At 44.8% G+C, this 17,898-nt stretch overlaps 1 protein-coding gene across 1 annotated transcript in view; it reads left to right on the forward strand.

Annotated features, from left to right (window-relative positions):
* The window catches only part of LOC126919699 (B-cell receptor CD22), a 309,936-nt gene that overhangs the window by 67,233 nt on the left and 224,805 nt on the right, over positions 1–17,898 (forward strand). The window contains exon 3 of the mRNA XM_050729194.1: positions 9,964–10,008. Within this exon, the coding sequence (XP_050585151.1) occupies positions 9,964–10,008 (45 nt within the window). The remainder of the gene's footprint in view (positions 1–9,963; positions 10,009–17,898) is intronic.

The following is a 17,898-nucleotide window of genomic DNA, read 5'->3' on the forward strand; positions in this document are numbered from 1 at the left end:
ATTCTCTGCAGATTTCGCGTCCTATCGAAGCCATCCTTGATGAATACACCGTCGATCAAAAATTGATGGTCGGAAGCAGGCAGGATTGTAAAAAGAATCCCCGATGTCCTCGATAATGTCACGGTTCGATCTCGTGTACACCGGCATGTTCGTTTCGCGTCTACGTTCGTGTATACGTACGTACAAACGTATACGTGTACAGATATACACACAGATGCACAGGTATACAGAGTCGAGAGGAAGGATAGTGGACTCGTATCGAATTTTGCGGCAGATCCTCGATATCAAAATCGCCGCTTGAAATGTTCTGCACGTGTTCTCGGGCTTGAAGAACCTCGAAGGAAGCTGTCTCGTTGCGTCTTCGCCCCGCCTTATCACGTGCACGCGATCGATCCAGTTCGTCTTCGGGTTACGCTCATTTATATTCCGTTCGTCTAACACAGCTTTCGACTTGCCCGGCTAGGAACAGGGGCTAGAGGTAATCCTGTTGCAATGGCAAAGTTTCGCGTAACGATTTGACATTCGCCCCGTGAGTAGACTCGTCGCGGAATCGTAACCGACGACGCGTCGTCGATGTGAACGGTGTCGAGGAGAAAAAAATTCCCCTGCCAGCCAACGTAGCCGACTAAGTCGGTCCGCTTCCCTCTGGCCAACTCTTTCGTCCCGCTGTTTTTCCGATTGATCGCGTAACGCAGTTGTCGACACGGCTCCGAGCTCCGCGATTTTTCCCTTCCTTTCGCCTTCCTTTCGCCTCCAACACGGCCAGCACCGGATCGTTCCAGTTTTTGTCCATGACGAACGACACGTTTCGTCGAGATCGAGAAAACGTTACCGGAAAATGATCATCGGGAAGATTCGTTGATATACGATGGAACTTGGAATATTTGTCTTGCAAACTATTAAAAACAAAGACAATCGTTCGACCCAATCGAACTACGTTATAGAAAACACGTGAAAGTTATAATTTCTTCGTAATCACTTTCTAAAGTTGAACAAATATCGAGTGTTTTATATGCACGAGTATATGAGCCTTTTAGAGGGCAAACCGATCAACTGCAATTTTTGCCAATTTCTCAGTTCCGTTACCACGTAAGTATCGATCGATGTAGCTTTTCAATGGCTCGTACCGTACATACCACTGTATTTATAAAGCGTTTCGTTTCTTTTTATTCACTGGCGTTGCTGTTTTCAAGAAATTACAACGAAAATTTCCAACAGTTCGTACCAGTTTTATCCGACGGATTTATACATTTTAGGTTTACAAGCGGATGGTAATTTTGCAATTACCCGTCGAATTGAAATCGAGTAATTTCCGTAAACGATGTCAGGATGGCGCGATTAATCGTCGTCTATTCGGACGGATCGGCCATCAGGAATTCGCGATTAAATCCCGTGAACAGAAAGCGTCGCAGCTGGAGCTATAAATTTTTCTTTAGACGACGTACACGACGGCTGTTTCACTGAGATTTGCCGCATACTGTCCGCACGGAGGACGGAGCACACGTGTATCGGGAGATTAAATTTTAGTTTAACGATTTACTATCGCGTGCAAGGCGCGCGCCGATCGGACAGTACCGTTTGAAATCCCCGGGTCCTGGAATGCTTATGAAAAGCCCGTGCCCTCTTGCATATTCATTAGCAGCGATATCCGCGGCCGTGCTTTGTTTTAAGCGTCGATTTAATTTTTAGTACGATCCGCTCGCAATGTGCTCGTTCGTTTCTTCGGATCGAGCGTTCGAATTTGATCCGAAAACCATTTCGTTAATTTTCCATCGACGAATCTTGAAAAAGATTATTTCCAACGACATCCTCCTATTTTTTGCTTTCCCTTGCTCCGTTCCTTTCTCCTTTCTCGTTCTTTCCTCTCTCTGTCTTCGCATTCTTCTCTCACCTTCCCTTTACTTTTCTTTTCCTCTTTTTCCCTTATCTTCCCCCCTTCTTCCTTTACACTGTTTTTTCTCGGATCACCATCTTTCTTCCTTCCCTTTCGATTCCTCGCTCTTTTTCACTCGCTATTTTCTTTCTCCTTCCATTTGTCTCTTTCCTCTTCTCTCTCCTTTGTACTTCTTTTTGTTTTTAACAACGAGGTAAATCGTACACACCGGGCTACAGTCTGCATTAACCTTTATCCTGCTTTATCCTGCGCAGTGTGTCGACGAGTACATTTCGTCTACGTAAGATATATGGAAACGGTAGAAGGAAACATCGTTCGCGGCGATAAGAAGTTTTCAGGGGAAACGTATTGGTATCGCCTCGACGCGATTAGCTGAAACGGCCGGTCGTTCCTTTAACCGTAAGCATCTTCGTTTTCGCAGGTGGCCAAGTTTTTCGCCTCGCGAAATTGTTCCACCCGTTCCTCTCTCTCTCTCCCTCTCATTTTCACTCGCCGTTCTCATTCTACCTCTCTTTCTCTCTTTTTATTCCATCCACCCTGATGACGATCATTTTGTTCCATCCCGCGCTTTAGTTAATTCCCCGCGTCGGCTGTCGCGCGTGTTGCGCTCCTGGCCAAGTCGATTCTGCCCGAGCTATCGTCACGCTCGAAAACATCCCGCATGCTGCAACGCGTCACGGGAATTTCCAATGAATTTTCGTATTTTCAGCGATACACCGAGCTGGCACCTTGCTGTTGCGCGCGAGCCAGCGTATACACGCGGCTAGTGGTGCTGGGTCGCGCGGAACGTACGCGAAATTGCCGAATACAGCGACGGACGATCGTTACTTTCCGCGCGGCTACGTAAAACACGTCTGCTTTGTCCGTTTCGTTGGGTGAACGCGTGACGCTCGGCCGATATGTTAAAAAATACTCAACAGTAACTTTATAGCAGCGCGAGTTACACCGTCGCTCGACGCAGCAGCGATTTAGAGAATCGTTTCTGTTAAATCAGGTGAGAATGCGAAGAAGCGTACAGGTGCGATGGTCCTATGAACTCTTTGTCGCGTGTATCGTTTGACTTTTCATTGACACGATGGATTAAAAAGTTTTCGTTGCAATCGTTCGATGCGTAACAAGATGGATGAGTTAATGCGGATCGTGTAGAGGAATTTTATCGTTATTGTTATCGAGATCACGCGGAAGGAGTATGGCAGAGAACACCGTGCAAAACGATATTGGTTTTCATACGAAGAAAAAGGAAACGAGTAGTTCGTAACAAGGACTATCAGGATACGAGAATGTCTCGATAAGATGTCTCGTCGTGGAGCACGAAGGTTGTACGATGGTTACATAAGCTTTCTACGCGGTACAAGTTATCGCTCTTTATTTATGGCAAAGGACTGATTCATCGCAGACGCGATGCAAGTTTAAGCGAACCTTGACTTTTATATTTCGAAGCGACAACGTGTAAAACCGATGGGCGGCATTGATCTTCTTAGATTCCAGTTGCGTCTAGCTGTTTTCGTTATTGCATCTGGAAACATCGCTCGCTGCAAGCTGACAGAGAATCGCCTTCTTGGCGATAGATTCAACTTCTTACCGTTGCCGATACCGTGATAGCGATATAGTGATAAATTGGTCGTGGATATCCAAGAGTCCATCGAAGGGTTCGTGATAATGGTAGATACGCGGTGACGAATAGCTTTGCTTTCGCAGGGAACTTTCAATCGCCGTTTCAGAGAATTAGAAAATTGAAAAGCCAGATAGCTTCGGTTATCTTATCATCGATATTACGAGCCGGTCGAGTTCGAGTTCGCCGATGGATTTCACAATCGCGTGCTATTAACTGACTTGCCAGACCAAACGTGCTTTAATAATCCTCGTCTATTTACTCGACCCTGCCATTTCGACGATATTTTAATAAAAGATCAACTCAGTCGTGGTTGGTATAATGTTATTACGTGCGCCGAGCGGGGAATTGATTTTACGACAACGTAAACGGGTCAGCGTTTGCGAGTGCGTTTGACGTTGCACATAGAAATTTCCCTGGTTCAAGATAAATAATCCTGTAGGTTCGTTCCCCACGTGCGCATTGTCTCCGAGTCAGGATCGAACGGCAAACGCAACCAGATATTAATTCTCTTTCGGTCTTTGTTTTTCGATCGCGTTTCCTTTGATACGCTATATACCCGATTCGATCTCGTTCATCGGGCGTTTCGTTGTAAACCAATGCAAAGTCGCAAGCAGATCGGTTTTCTTCCCCTTGCGTTGACAAATGCCAAAGACACCATCGAATTTCAGATGCCGCGGGCAAATTTGAAAGGCTCGTAACAGTTTTGCGCAATTTTATTTAGGTAGCCAGTGGCGGTACCGCTACCGATACATTGCTTCCGTGCGTTCGATGGTTTCATTTTTTTAAAAAGAATTGTTTCGCTTTTCGTTGCGTCCAAATGTTGCAGCACGTACAGAAACCAGAAAAGTCGTTGAAACGTTATCGGTTGTTCCAACGAATCGTCAGAGATATTTTTCGCCCAATTACGTCACGGCTAACGAAACGTGTAACTATGTAAAGCAGATTGTTACACGTAGCGAATCATTTTTAACCCAAATGTATAGTTTGATCGAAAAGGTCGCTCGATCGGCTGGCTTTCAGCAAACATCGATGCCCAGTTACATCCTCGTTTACGATAAATAATTTATTATGTAAACGAACAAGCCTGTTACCTGGATACCTACCTGTGTACTATCGAAGAGACTTTGCTCGGACAATTATCTTAGATAAACATTTGCCGTAAATTATTCGAATAATGGCGAGCATCGAAGCCACTCGTAACGTCGTCATTAAAAGCAACGAGCTAAAAGAACCAGGGTAGGATGCGCGGCCGTGTACCGGCACATAGGAACGATCCATTTAGATAATCTATACACACATACGGGCACGTTGCAGTGTGCATGGGGCCTGTGCCAACAGCTTGCAGCGATCGTTCTAGTTTTTTTTTTTCAACCTTTTTTTTTTTTGTTTCTCTTTTTTCTTGCTTTTCCATTCGTTCTCCTCTTCCCGCGCCCTCTGTCGTTGATTCTGTAACTACAGTTTCAAAAGGGGAGTCGTACCTTTTTTCCGCGCATGCTTTAAATATATTTCAATAAAAATGGTTCCGAGAGTGTTTTCACGATTCACTCGCCGCGGAACAGCCAGGAATTCGTTCGCTTTGTAAATTACATTCGATCCGAACTACCTCTCTACCTCCCCATTATACACCCTTTCTCTCTCTCTCTCTCTCTCTCTCTCTCACACACTCTTTCTCTTTCTCTTGCTTCGCAATTCGTGAATTCGCGGCCGATCGCGGTTAAGCAAATTTGTCGTGAAACGAATTAACCAGTAATTACAGCGAAATATACCTAAATGGCGACGGCTGTTTCGACGCATCGCCTATTGTCCTATTCCATTCGCCAAATTAGATCTCCCGTTCCTTTTTCTCTTACTTCTTTTCTTCTTCTACTTTTTCGTATAACGCGTTTTATCATTTCGAAGCGGTTCGACGCTGCGTCGAAAAGTTTTCGCTTTTCGTTGCGAAGCAAACGGGGTTCAAACGCGATTGTTTCTTTACGTAGCAGATCTCTTGGAAAATCATGGAATACGGCGGATTAAGTAGCGCGTGTTCGCCTGCAATTTGTTTGCCACTGATCATCAGATTATTCACATGGTGCTCCGAGCAATTAGTGGATCGTTTACGTAAATCACGCGTTCCTGCCTCTTAGCGTTATCGATCCTCTAAAAATCGATAATAGGAAGCAAACACGCACAACGGGCAAATATAAGAAATATTTTAAACACCGTAATTTAATCCGATACTTACCTATCTTTGTTCTCGGCTTTATAAAAATTACGTAGCGTCTTCCGTTAGCGCGTTAAGATTCGCAAAATCCGTTTCGATTTTCGATCCGATCGATATATGGCACTATAGTATTTTTGGCGCGATAAAAAACTAGCAATACGATAATCGAAGAACGCTTTTCCATTATTTAACGCTAGAGCTACCGATAGTTAACGCGAAGCTATTTCTAACAAAACCAGCCAAAATGATTGGTCTTTAAAAAATACGTAATAATAGAATATTTTTAAATTTATTGATTTATTATTTTCTTACAGAAGGAATTCCATGTTACGTAGTATATTTTTGGTATTATTAATCCATCTGGGACCATCATCCCTAAACGAGGATTGACATATTTATAAAATTGTAGAACCAATCATTTTAACTGGTGTGGTATTGCTAGTGTTAGCTAGTGTTAGCATCTAGCAATCGATAGCTGATATCATCATATCGAATGATAGGCAGTAAAAATTTTCAAAACGCGTGGCAAGTTGTACAAAACGAAGAAACTGGTCAATTGTGGTTCCATAAACAAATTGCAGCATCCTTTCACACTTTGACAAGTATCAGTCATTTCGATTGGTATTGGCATAAGTAGCTTTCATACGAAATTATTTTCAGTTTGAATACATAAAGAACAAAATAAAACTCATTATATTATTCTTTCAGTTATCGTTGCGAAAGTCATTACATCATCGGGGAAATAATATAACACGAAGTAAGGATTTTAAAATAAAATTGTAAAACCAGTCAATTTGACTGGCGTGGTAGTTCTATCGTTTAACAAAAAGTAGAAAGATATTAGGAGCGTAACCAGTTCAACCGAATGGTAGGTCGTTGGTAAGGGTTGCTGCCGGTCGTTCGTCCTAGGTCGAAGACTAGGTTAAGTTAGGTGTGATCTCTTATCGGCAGCGAGAAGTAGCGAGTCTACCCACGTTCCTCTTATCTTTCTCGTTTGCCGGTACCCTCCTCTGTTAAACTTACAACCCGACCCACACATACGTGCGATACATATTGTCGTTCGGATGTAAGAACCCGCCAACCGAGTTGCGTTCACCTATACGAACGACCAACCATTGGCTGCCGCCGTATATGGCCTCGATGACGAGGTTCACTCGTTTTTTCGCGCCAGTTCTGCCACCGAATCGTTCTCGTCCTCGTTGACTTTTATGACTTTTCGGGAACCGTTCTGCCAAATCGTTCGCCGAGGAACGCCGTTAAGGGAGCCGCGTAAAGACACTGCTTTATTATATAAAAATAACCCCACGACGTATCCATTACCGTCCGCTCGTCATCGCGACGAACGGCCATTGGCGAATTTAAATTTAGACAAATTTAATCCGTGCTACGTAGAAAGCGATCGATCGGAGGATGAAACCATTAATTTGTAGCGGAAGAAGATGAAAATGGAAGTGGCGTGGATGACGTATGGAAGCAAAACGAAGAGAAAGGAGGAAGACGATGGAAACGAACTGAGCGTGGAGTGCTTGGTTTGCGAGATTCTGCGATGACCAATTTCCAAGATTTAAGTGTTGAGGTTATTCGGTGTATAAAGAGAGAAAAACGCGTGGATAAAGTGTAAGGTACAAAATATATATATTTGATTTAATAGTGAAGTGTAATAATAAGTAGGAATAGAATTTGAGCTGGTCCAGATCCGCACGCTAGCAGTGTTACCTTATAACTGAAAACCCCGAAGCCAACGTCGCCTGTCTACTGTTTATGGTCTGCCTTGCTGCTATTCTTTTGTCTATATGCTGTCGATGGCTTCGGCGCTTGAGAAAACTAAAAAGATCAGATGTGGAGTTTTCCTAGAAGTGGTGACCACAACAACATTAAGAAAATTCGAGACGCGACAATTTATACCATTACGAACGGTCGTTGCTCGGTTTTTAGCTCTATGATCTAAGGAACAGTGGAAAGAGGGTAAGGTTTATCAGGACGACAATGACCAATGGTTGGAATGCAATTACAGCAAGTGAGAGTTCCATTCTACGATCGAGATAACGGGCAAAGTAAACGGTTATTTTCAGCGTGGTGGACGCAGCTCTGGCTGCCTTTCGACCCCGGAATTCGAGGATTTATGACCACGCTCGTTAATCTATCCCGCTCTCTAAACTTCTGACGAGCTTTCGTCGCTACTGTAAACAGAATTAAGAGCGAGTAAAGTTTCCCTCTCCTATCTGCTGGCAAAAAGAATATCCACCGTTACCGGGTCGCTTCGTTAAACAAACTGCCGAGCGGAAGGCCATTCCCGCTTTTTCCAGACCAACCGTGCAAAAGAGGAAGGAAGATACGGGAAGGGGGGCGTGGCGTGTAGGTGAGCAGTGAGAATGTGCACGATCTCTGAACCAGGATCCGGTTTCTTTACCACTTCGAAAAACTCAGTCAGCTGGACGAGCCGAGAAGCGAAAGTTTTCGAACTCGATGCGTCGGAGTGGCGTAGAGGCAACGAACGAGATTGAAATACCCTCGTTTCTGCCTCCTTCTCGATCCCCAAACCGAGCTTCTATTCCTCTACTTCGTCCTCCTCTTCTCTAGCTTCTCCTTTTTCTTTCCTTCCATCTTTCCTTCCATCTCTCAGTTTTCTTTCGTTCCGCCGTTGCTCGCGACGCTTTTATTCCCCCTTTTTCCTTCTTCGTACACAGGGTGCCACGTTCGATTTGTAATTCAGCGAGTTTGAGAGGACTGGCATGCGGGATGTAGAGTTGACGTTGCGCTCAAAAAGTACCGTAGATAAAGTTTGAATGCGAAAGTTACGGGGGCGGGGGTTCGCGCTTATACAGGCGGCGGCGAAGGTCGTGGAGGACTGGGTGGAGCGTTGGAGAGGGTGGCAAAGGAAGGAGATATAAAACCGGCGCACACGATGGGGATCTGGCTCCGATAGGGAGCTGTAAGTACGTTAACTTTGCCGTTTATGTTCGACGAACGAGAAACACCGAAGATTCGAGTGAGAAAAGTCAGCTGGAACACCTCGCGCGCCCTCCACTCACCCCTTCCAACGCCGATTCTTTACGGTTTTCTTCGGCCAGAGTTTGCCACGTGAATTTCGCTTGTTACGCCGGAGATATCGTGCGTTTGACGGGTTTCGGATCTCGTTAAAATATGTAATAGTTTCGTATTAGTTCCTCTCGTATTTCTTCGTTGTCGATGACACAGAATTAACGCTTCAATTTCTATCGACACTTCTGCGTTTCTCTAATTATTTTAACACCGTTGCTGACAATTTTTACGCTTTCTCGATCGATCTCAAAATTCGATTAATCTCAAAATACGTCGACAGTCGTCTAATATAGTCGCTCATTGATCTCAACCGATTCACCTAAATAAAAAGATATTAATAAACGAAAATGTATCGATCTTAGAAAGCGTCAATTAAATCTTAATGGAAACGAAACCGTTACGCTTAATTTCTCGTTTGCCAGATAACTGTTACATTCGATTAATATATCATCGATGAATGTATCATCGACGAGTTCCTTCCGACTGAGCCTAATATTCGAAAACGTCCATCACGTATAGCGGCCCGGAATGAAACCAACGCGCCTCGCTTTCTGCTTCCCCTTCGAACACCATCCTTCTTTTCACCGGCTGTCAGCTGTCAAAACGAAAATTCCTCGGCTCGAAACTAACGGAAGATTCGCGACCGTGTCATAAACTCAAGCAAACGCGAGCGGTAGACCATCTTCTGTGTCATAAATCCGCTAATATTGCATTAGCGGATGTTCGTTATTATTTTCGTCCTTTTTCTCGGCAGGAATTCGCGTAAGAGAATCTCAAGATTCATCGTTGCTCCGCCGTTTCACCTTGCCGACGAATTGCAGGGAATTTTCGTTGTAGCCAGGAGGATGTAGGAAAGCGATCCGGTTCCAGCCGGAACCGGTGTTAATTATTAAAAAAATGAGACTCATTAAAATGCGGGAGCGCATCAGCTTACGAGCGAGCATCCATTGGGTGCGTTTCGCTCGAGCGGTTGCCACGGTCGGCCAAGTTTCGCGGTAATTTTCGAATATTTCTGAAAATTAATCTAGCTATTACGTTACAAGGGGGGAGGGGGCAGAGAAAAGACCTCGGCCATAGACTTCGAAAGATCTCGCTGGATTTTCGTTTCCCACGGAATCCGTTTTCGAGAGAACGATTTATTTTCACAGTTTTATCTATACACAATACACTGTCCGTAAAGTAACGAGGCAATGTTTTTCTTTGTTTCAGGATTGCGACAACGGTCTGGACCCACTGACACACCGAGGAGCGGTGGTGAGTTTATTTAGTCGTTTACGAGTCGTTGACGACTCCGTCCATGTTCGTTGGTACCGTGGACTTTCCTATAAGACGGTCTTTTATAACGCGATAGGACACGGTTGAAACATTCTTTTCTTCTTCTTTTTTCCGGGTGCAATACACGTATTTCTTGCTTACACACGTACAGGAAAACTAACAGTTATAAAATATGTAAAGATTTACAGCTGAACCGGTACAATCCATGTGGTTTGCGTAACTCAGGTTTCTAGGATGCGGTAGAACGTATGTCCCACGTTGTACTTACGCTGTTTTACCGCATCATCCTTTCGTTTCGCAAAAGATATTCGTAAAAACGTGGCAATTTGATACGCTGATTTAGGGAAGATCGGATGGCAAAGGAGGCCAGGCGGCTGAATAATTCGATTGGCCGTAAACGAGTGATCGGAATTAAATTCGAAACGGAAAATTTGAACGAAGCGTACCTTTAAACGGATCCATAGCGGACCGGTTCGAGCGTTAATTTTTCGAGTAATAGCAACTTGGTCGTTCGCGCTCGCTTCGCGGCGCTCATTAGCGTAATTGACGTAAGCCTCTCGATTAACGAGGCTATTTTGTAATTGCGCGGGCCACGGAAAGATGAACGGACCGGCGATAAATTTTCGGCGAGAGTGGCAGCGAAATAAAGATGTTAAAGCACGACTGTCAGCCTCGTAAATCGTTGACTCGTTTCACTTCACCCCGCGCCGATACTTTTAACCCGGGTGATACGCGCACTCTGTTGCAGCTGGATAACGAAATTTCCGTGGTTTACGATTTCCTAAATTCGAAAATTCTCATTTCCTCGTGCTACCGTGCCAGCCTCGATTCCAGCGACGTAACGTCGTCGCGTACTATCGTAGATCCACGTGCTTCACGGACGCCGGAGAAATTCTCGCACAAATTCCAGATATCGTCCCGGTCTATCGCACCCATGTATCCGGAAGATGAAAATGAAAGGAAGACGAGACGATGATTTTTTATACGCATTGTCGCGCGGGAAGTTTCCTGTCGTATGCGCACACATGTTACGAGGGGTTCCAGCGTTATGTCCTTTCCGGGCCATAGTTACGTATACAATGTAGGTCGCGTACAATGTAGTGTAGTTTTTGACGTTAACCACGTTACGCGGATTCGGTTTTATTGCTGGTTCCAACGAAACGAAAAAAGGAAAAAAGAAAAAGCGAAAAAAGAGAGAAGAATGTTTGAAAATCGAACAACTTGCTCGCTTTGTACCGAGAATATTACAAAACGATTTTCCAATCGCGCGATATTTGGTTAATCAAAGCAACTTTAATCGATAGTTGACGAGTATTACGCGTTTCAACGAACCAACTTTCTCGCAAGCTTTCGGTGAAAGTGGAAAAATGAATAATCAGCCCGGCTGGAAAAAAAGATCCTCTCCGATGTTTCGTATCGAAGCCCTCGGAGGAGGACGTTGAAAATATATTTTACCGTAGAAATTGAACTATTTTTTGATCACCGTTAAACCCGGTCGCGCCATCAAACGTTCTGCTTCGTTTTCCCTGGGCACATTTTCGCCAGAAACGGATTAAGAAGTAATGTATTCCGTTAGGAACAGTTCCGGTAAAGTCCTTTTCCCCTGACCGCCGATACCCGGTGGCTTTCGTCAAAAGCTTCGCCGGGGCTCGAGCACGCGCGCACCACACTTTCGACTTCGTCGTGAAAGTTAAATTGCCTCGGTTTTCGTGTCATCTGTGAATTTTTCACTTCTCTGTTTCACGCGAGCACCCTAAAGGACGCGCTTCGCCAAACCTTTTGGACGTCGAGTTTTAACGTTGATTCCGATCCTCTTGAATCCGGCTCGTTCGAAAGGGATCGCCTTAATTGAACATTCGGTGTCTTCTAAGTGGAGGGTGGGTTGGAAGGAAAGGTTTATACGTTAAACGAACCGACAGAGTTCGATGGAAGAGGTTTAACGGCAAGACGGAACGAAAGTTCGATCGGATCCGTCGATGGAGAGCTTTGCAGTCCGGCTCCGATGAAAATCCACGTCCCGCCGTACAGCGAATCGCGTGTGCCCATCCGACTCGTGCTCTCCACAGGTATACGTGTACGTACCACATACCTCGGCGATCGATATTCGATCGCGATTTATATATACGCGTTTCGGTCCGGATTCTGGGTCGGCGTTTCTTCCTTTTTTTTTTTTTTTGCGTTTACGGTCGATATAATCGCGGTTTGACCGCGTGGTTTTACCTATATCGGTGGCCGATATGAACGCGGTGGACCGGAGTATGAAAAATATTTGGGGAAAAACTGAAGGAACGGTGGTGGTGGATCGGTGGAAAACAGAAGCAATGCGGTGGAAATCGAACGAGAAAAAACGCGGGCTATGGCGGAATTCGAAACGAGAAAGGACGAGAGCGGGTAAGGATATAGAACGTTCTAGCTACATATGTTTTATCCGAATTTGTAGCTCACGGCAAAACCGGGTAAAATGTTAGACTACGATCTGTCGTACGAATCAGTTTGCGTTTATTTATCGATACTGTGTAGTTCTTCTCTTCCTTTGTCACCAAAGGAGATTTAACACGCGCGCAAATTCTTTCGTACTCCGTACGTGAAACGAGACCCGACGCGTACTACTTCCTTTTCTCTTCGCCCGAACTTCTAAAAGAAGAAAGAAGAGCAACGATTGTTCGTAGCTTAAGAAACATTGATTCGAGTTGGAAACAGATTCCGGGAATGCAATCCCGGGTCTATATAGGAACGCACGACACGGAACCAAGCTGATCAGCTCGCCATATCCAACCGGTAATTAACCCTCGAATGATATTCGTGCTGGAAAGGAAAGTTTAAATTGTCTCCGCGCACGTACGGGACAGTTCCATCGGTGGCTTTTTCATCGTCGTATTTCAGACGTCGACGACGAGAGCTTTTATCTTGGAAACATATGCAGGAGTTATGCGAATTTCACGCGAGCATAAACGAAACGGAGAGCGAGTGTCGTTGGAAACTCCGTTTGCAGGACGCAGACAAAACGATCCATCGAGGATCAGACGGCAGAGAGGAGAGGATGCGCATACTGTGGCGAGACAAGACGGCGAGATGGTTAACGTTTGAATTTGATGCTCGTATCTAATTCTGTTTAGCCGAGTGATCGAGATACGTGGACGCGGTGCATCGTGTAGGAAAGTTTAAATTATCCTGTCCGCCGAGAGGAAGCATCCGCTTCTCCGGGGAAACGACTACGGTTGGCCGAGTCTGATTAGTTCGCCGGTCCCTGCTTCGTTTTATCCTATACTCCATCGGTTTAGTAACTACTGTGCGCGGCTATGAACCAGAATCGAGTAGGTAAGGTGTTGTAAAGTGTCTCTCCTTTTCGGCCAGGTTGGCCAGAAATTGCGAAAAGTGGAGGATCACCGTTGGTACTGTTCTGAATTCCCTTTCCAATATCATTTCCCCTCTGCCTGGCTGCTTGTTTCCCTTTCCCTTCTCCATTACAACCCTCCTCTATCTCTCTTTGTTACCACCCTTTCTCACTTTCAGCTTGTTTTTAGTCTACCTGGTACTCTTCTATCGTCTTCTCCCTATTGGTTGGAATCGTCTGTTTAATCAGAGTTCTCTTGATGAACCGGTTGCGTCGGTTGCCGGAGATCTGTATCAATTTTCGTAATGAGTCCCTTCGAGGCACCAAGCTGCTTTATAGATATTCCGGGTAAATGGCCTGCGGGGACAATGCGTTCAGTTTAATTAATTCGACGCGCGAGACCGTGCACTCTGGCTGTCTTCGCCGCTCTACGACAACCGCGTAATAGCTTGCCTCTTTGTTCGACCGGTTCGCGGTCATTCATTAATTCCCAACTTGCGACGTGACCGCAACTTTTTCATCCGATTTTTCCCTAACAGATCCATTGCACCGATATTTTTCCCTAATGCAGTTTGGTATCGCACAGGCCATTAGCCTTTCGCAGCGGTTCGTAGGAGCGTCGCTTCGCCAAATGGTCGTGGGATAGGACTTTGATCAGTTTTTCTATCGATCATCGAGCAAGATATCGACTAGGTTTCTCTGTGTCGAGGATAAGTGGAGCATTTCTTTATTTTTAATACGAAACACCAGATTTCACAAAGTCAGTTCCAAGAATTAGTAGGGTTAGTTAGGGTCAGTTGATGTTCCAAGCTATTCCCTGCTGTAACGTTGTATCGAGTGTAAGGCACGACAGATTTAAAAGTCTCCTATGTAATAAGATTCAGGGCCCGAATAAAATTTTGATAGAAATAAGACGCGTACCTTCGTGAAATAGCGTACAATATAATCTGTGCTAATATTATACAAGACAGGCTATTATAAGGAATTAAAAAGGCAAATCGCCGTTAACGCAGTACCATCGTAGATGCATTCGCGGATCTTGCTTAAAGGACTGCGGTAAAATTGCATTCGCATTAAAACGCATGCTATAAAACGTGCGATCGGCTAGCAGCCGCCTAGCCAGCGCCTTTTAACGTCAGCTCGAAAAACCAGCCACGGTGAAATCGAGGGAAAAATAAACGAGACGAAACGGAACGAAATGAAAACGAATTTAACTATCCACGAGCCATTCGGTTGCACAGGCCGATGGCTAGCGGGGCTGGCCTGTAGGGACTCGTCCTTTTTCTACGATCGTCTCTGTAAAAGGGAGATAGAGATTAAAAATTCTGCGTTGCCATGAACCCATTACCTCTTGATACGTATTCGCAATTAACGTTTTACTCTTCGACTTCTCGTATCAGTTTCGGAGGGAAAAGCTTTTGCTCTTCGTTTGACCGTTCGTTCGTAAACAAGAACGGCTGTCGCGCGATAAATCTCGTAGATCCGAGGAAAAAAGCGAGAGTTCGCTATTGGCGATCGAATGTTTCGACGTGTTTTACTTCGGACCGGCTCGCGGTATTTCGTTCCGCGGCTGTCGCCGGCGACTTGGCGCAGATTACGAAATCATATCGACGAGAGGGAGACGCGGGAACGTCGAGCACGATGCCAGCAACACAGAAGGGAGAGAGTGTCGCGCGACGAAAGAATCCGATGAAATACGGTAAGGAGGTCGGGAAGTTGCGAACTCGCTTCTTGGCGAGACGTTGCCGTTTTACGTTGATTCGCGCTCGAGCGGCGAGCATTGTCGGTAGCAGATGCAGAGAAGCGACATTCTGTCGAGTTTCTGCAATTCGATTTGAATCTCGTAATACCGAAGTTTGCAGAGTTCACGGAAGTCGAGATAATTACGGTGCTGTGCTGATTTCATAGACGCAAGGTGGTCCTCCTTTTACACACCGACAGGGGAAAGGATATCGTTCGGGCTTGCTAGCCATTATCCACCGATAATGCTCGAACGAGGCCACTTTTCACTCGACTTGCAAACGAGAAATTCATACGTTAAAGTATAATTAACGAACAGAAAAATGTATTATTTCGTACGTAAAGTTAAAACGCGCAAACGAGTTAAATCTCTGTCACATTTTCGCATAATCCGCGTCCGATTTTTACAATTCCTTCGTTGCATTTACAGGGCTTTCATTTATTTCATTTATTTCAAATTTTAATCGTTCTCGAACGAACGAGATCAAACGAACTCCCGTCGGTTGAATTTCTATCGTAATGGACGAAAAATCATACGGAGAGTGGGTGCACACTGGATACCTATTATACGAATTCCGATCACATAGATTATTCATACGCACTTTAACGAACTATTGGGTTGCCAACCAAGCGATTGCGGATTTTGTCATTACCATCTAATTACAAAATCCGCAATCACTTAGTTGCCAACTCAATACGTATAAACTTTTCTCTTCTGCGCGGATTTTTCCTTTTTAAACGACTCCTATTACGACAACAGCCTTTATTACGGCAGGAATTTCAAATCCATATTAACGATTTCTCAGCGCGAAATAGACCGATCAATTTCTGCCTGCCAGCGCGTTCGTTGGAAGAGTTCTAATTATCCGAATCGTAATTGGAAAATAAGTCGGTGGTTCTCGTTGGGGCGAATCGAGTAATTAATATTCTTCGGTTCGCACGATATACCGGAAGTATCGTCGATAGTCGGGGCTAATGCAGCCCGCGCTATTTAATACCCCCCGAGGAGGAGAAGTATACAGCCGGTATCGTAAGGGCAAAACTCAATTAACAAAGTGGCTCGTCATCTTCTCCCAGGCCTCGAAACTAAATCCGTTTAATGCACTTATCTTTGTTGCCGCAGCAACAGAAAGCACTTGAAATCCGTTTAATATACTTATCTTTGTTTCTGCAGCTACGGAAAGCGTTTCTGCTTTTAACGTGTATTAACTTACACGCGAAAGCGAAAGCACGGCTATACGAAGCACTGTTTCAACGTAACCTTATTAGCGCTACGAAATTAAGTGCAGACGTCTTTTCGTATACTTCTCCTCTTCCAAACCTGCACGTTGTTTTTGCACTCGCGTTATATCATCGTTTCTCTTTTCTTGTTCCGGGAATTAATTTGCTTCGACGTATCGCAGACCCGCATCGAGTAGTTCCGAAAATCACTCGCGAGACTCGTTCGGGTCAGCCATTCGATGGTAATTTCGCGAGAGAAAGATTTTGTGCATAGATCTCGTTGTACGATAGTCGATAAAGTACCCTAGGCGAAAGGCGGTAACGTACACGCAGAGAAAATTTGGATAGAACAATACTGGATGTAATTGCAGCTGTTAAACTGATGTAATATGTTTTAATAGTGTATCACGGTAATGGTATATTAAATAGCATAATGCTCTGTAACGGTGTGATACGTTTCATGTTCATAAACTAGTCATAATTACTAAAATCCCAAGCGCCATGCAAGCTCTTTTAATACCTTAATAACGAAACTATTTCGGTACATAGTACGAACAACAGGTTGCCAAAATGCTTTCGTAAAAGTCATTTCTATCGTGCAACAAACACCCGTCACGAAGATCAACAACGTACGATATCATTGATATTCCTTTTGAAATATTATACGACCATAGGGGTGAACGTGGATCGCGGTTTGATAATAATTCGAAAAGTTGACTACGAAGAGAGAAAAACGAAAGCGCGAGAGAGAGAGAGAGAGAGAAAATACAGAGTAAAACGAAAAAGCGAGGAATAATTACGTGTCACGATCGGAACGACGTGACGCTCCGTTCCACGACGGGTGTTAATTTCATGACGAGAGATCTAATTTGTTCGCGTCAATTTACCACGCTCGAGTATTTCTCTGTGTTTACATTAATTCTCGTAAAATGGCATCCGGCCGCTCTGCCGGCAGTTCGTCACACGATTGCGTCGAGGTTCTTTCCGTGCTCGTGCTGCGAGCCGACTACTTACACTCTTACGCGAGGACACATTTGCACTCTTACACGTTACGGAAACGAGAGGAAAGAGGAATCCGCGTGAAGAACGCGTCTATTTCACGCCTACTTTATTTCACACGGCATTGCATCCGGATCCGTTCTACGACACGCGCAACAACCCGTGCTGCCATTTTCAAAGACACGAACGGAAGGAACTCGCGTATCCACTGCTTCTTCATAGATCGCTTTTCTTCTTCTTTGTACGCGAAACGGAACGAAACTCCGAGGTTCCGAGTACCGTTCGAACGGAATTCTTTTGGTCTTCGTGAAACTGTATCACCGAGCGTTCCAAAGTTTGTTCGAAACGTCGAGCGTGTTTAGAGCGTACGCGCGGTATAAGAACGACGACTGTTCCTGCCTTTTATCCATTATTTAAATCGATCAAAAAATATTTCCAAATGATTTAGAAAGATATTTCTTAGTCGCGGTTAGAGTGGTAAAGGCCGAATAGAAACAAGTTCAAAGTACATTTTTCCGACTGTCCCGCTGACTCTTGTCGTCTGTCGATTCGAGTCTGACCAAACTTCCTCGTTG

Source organism: Bombus affinis, chromosome 8, assembly GCF_024516045.1.
Source record: "Bombus affinis isolate iyBomAffi1 chromosome 8, iyBomAffi1.2, whole genome shotgun sequence".
NCBI classification, from domain to species: domain Eukaryota; kingdom Metazoa; phylum Arthropoda; class Insecta; order Hymenoptera; family Apidae; genus Bombus; species Bombus affinis.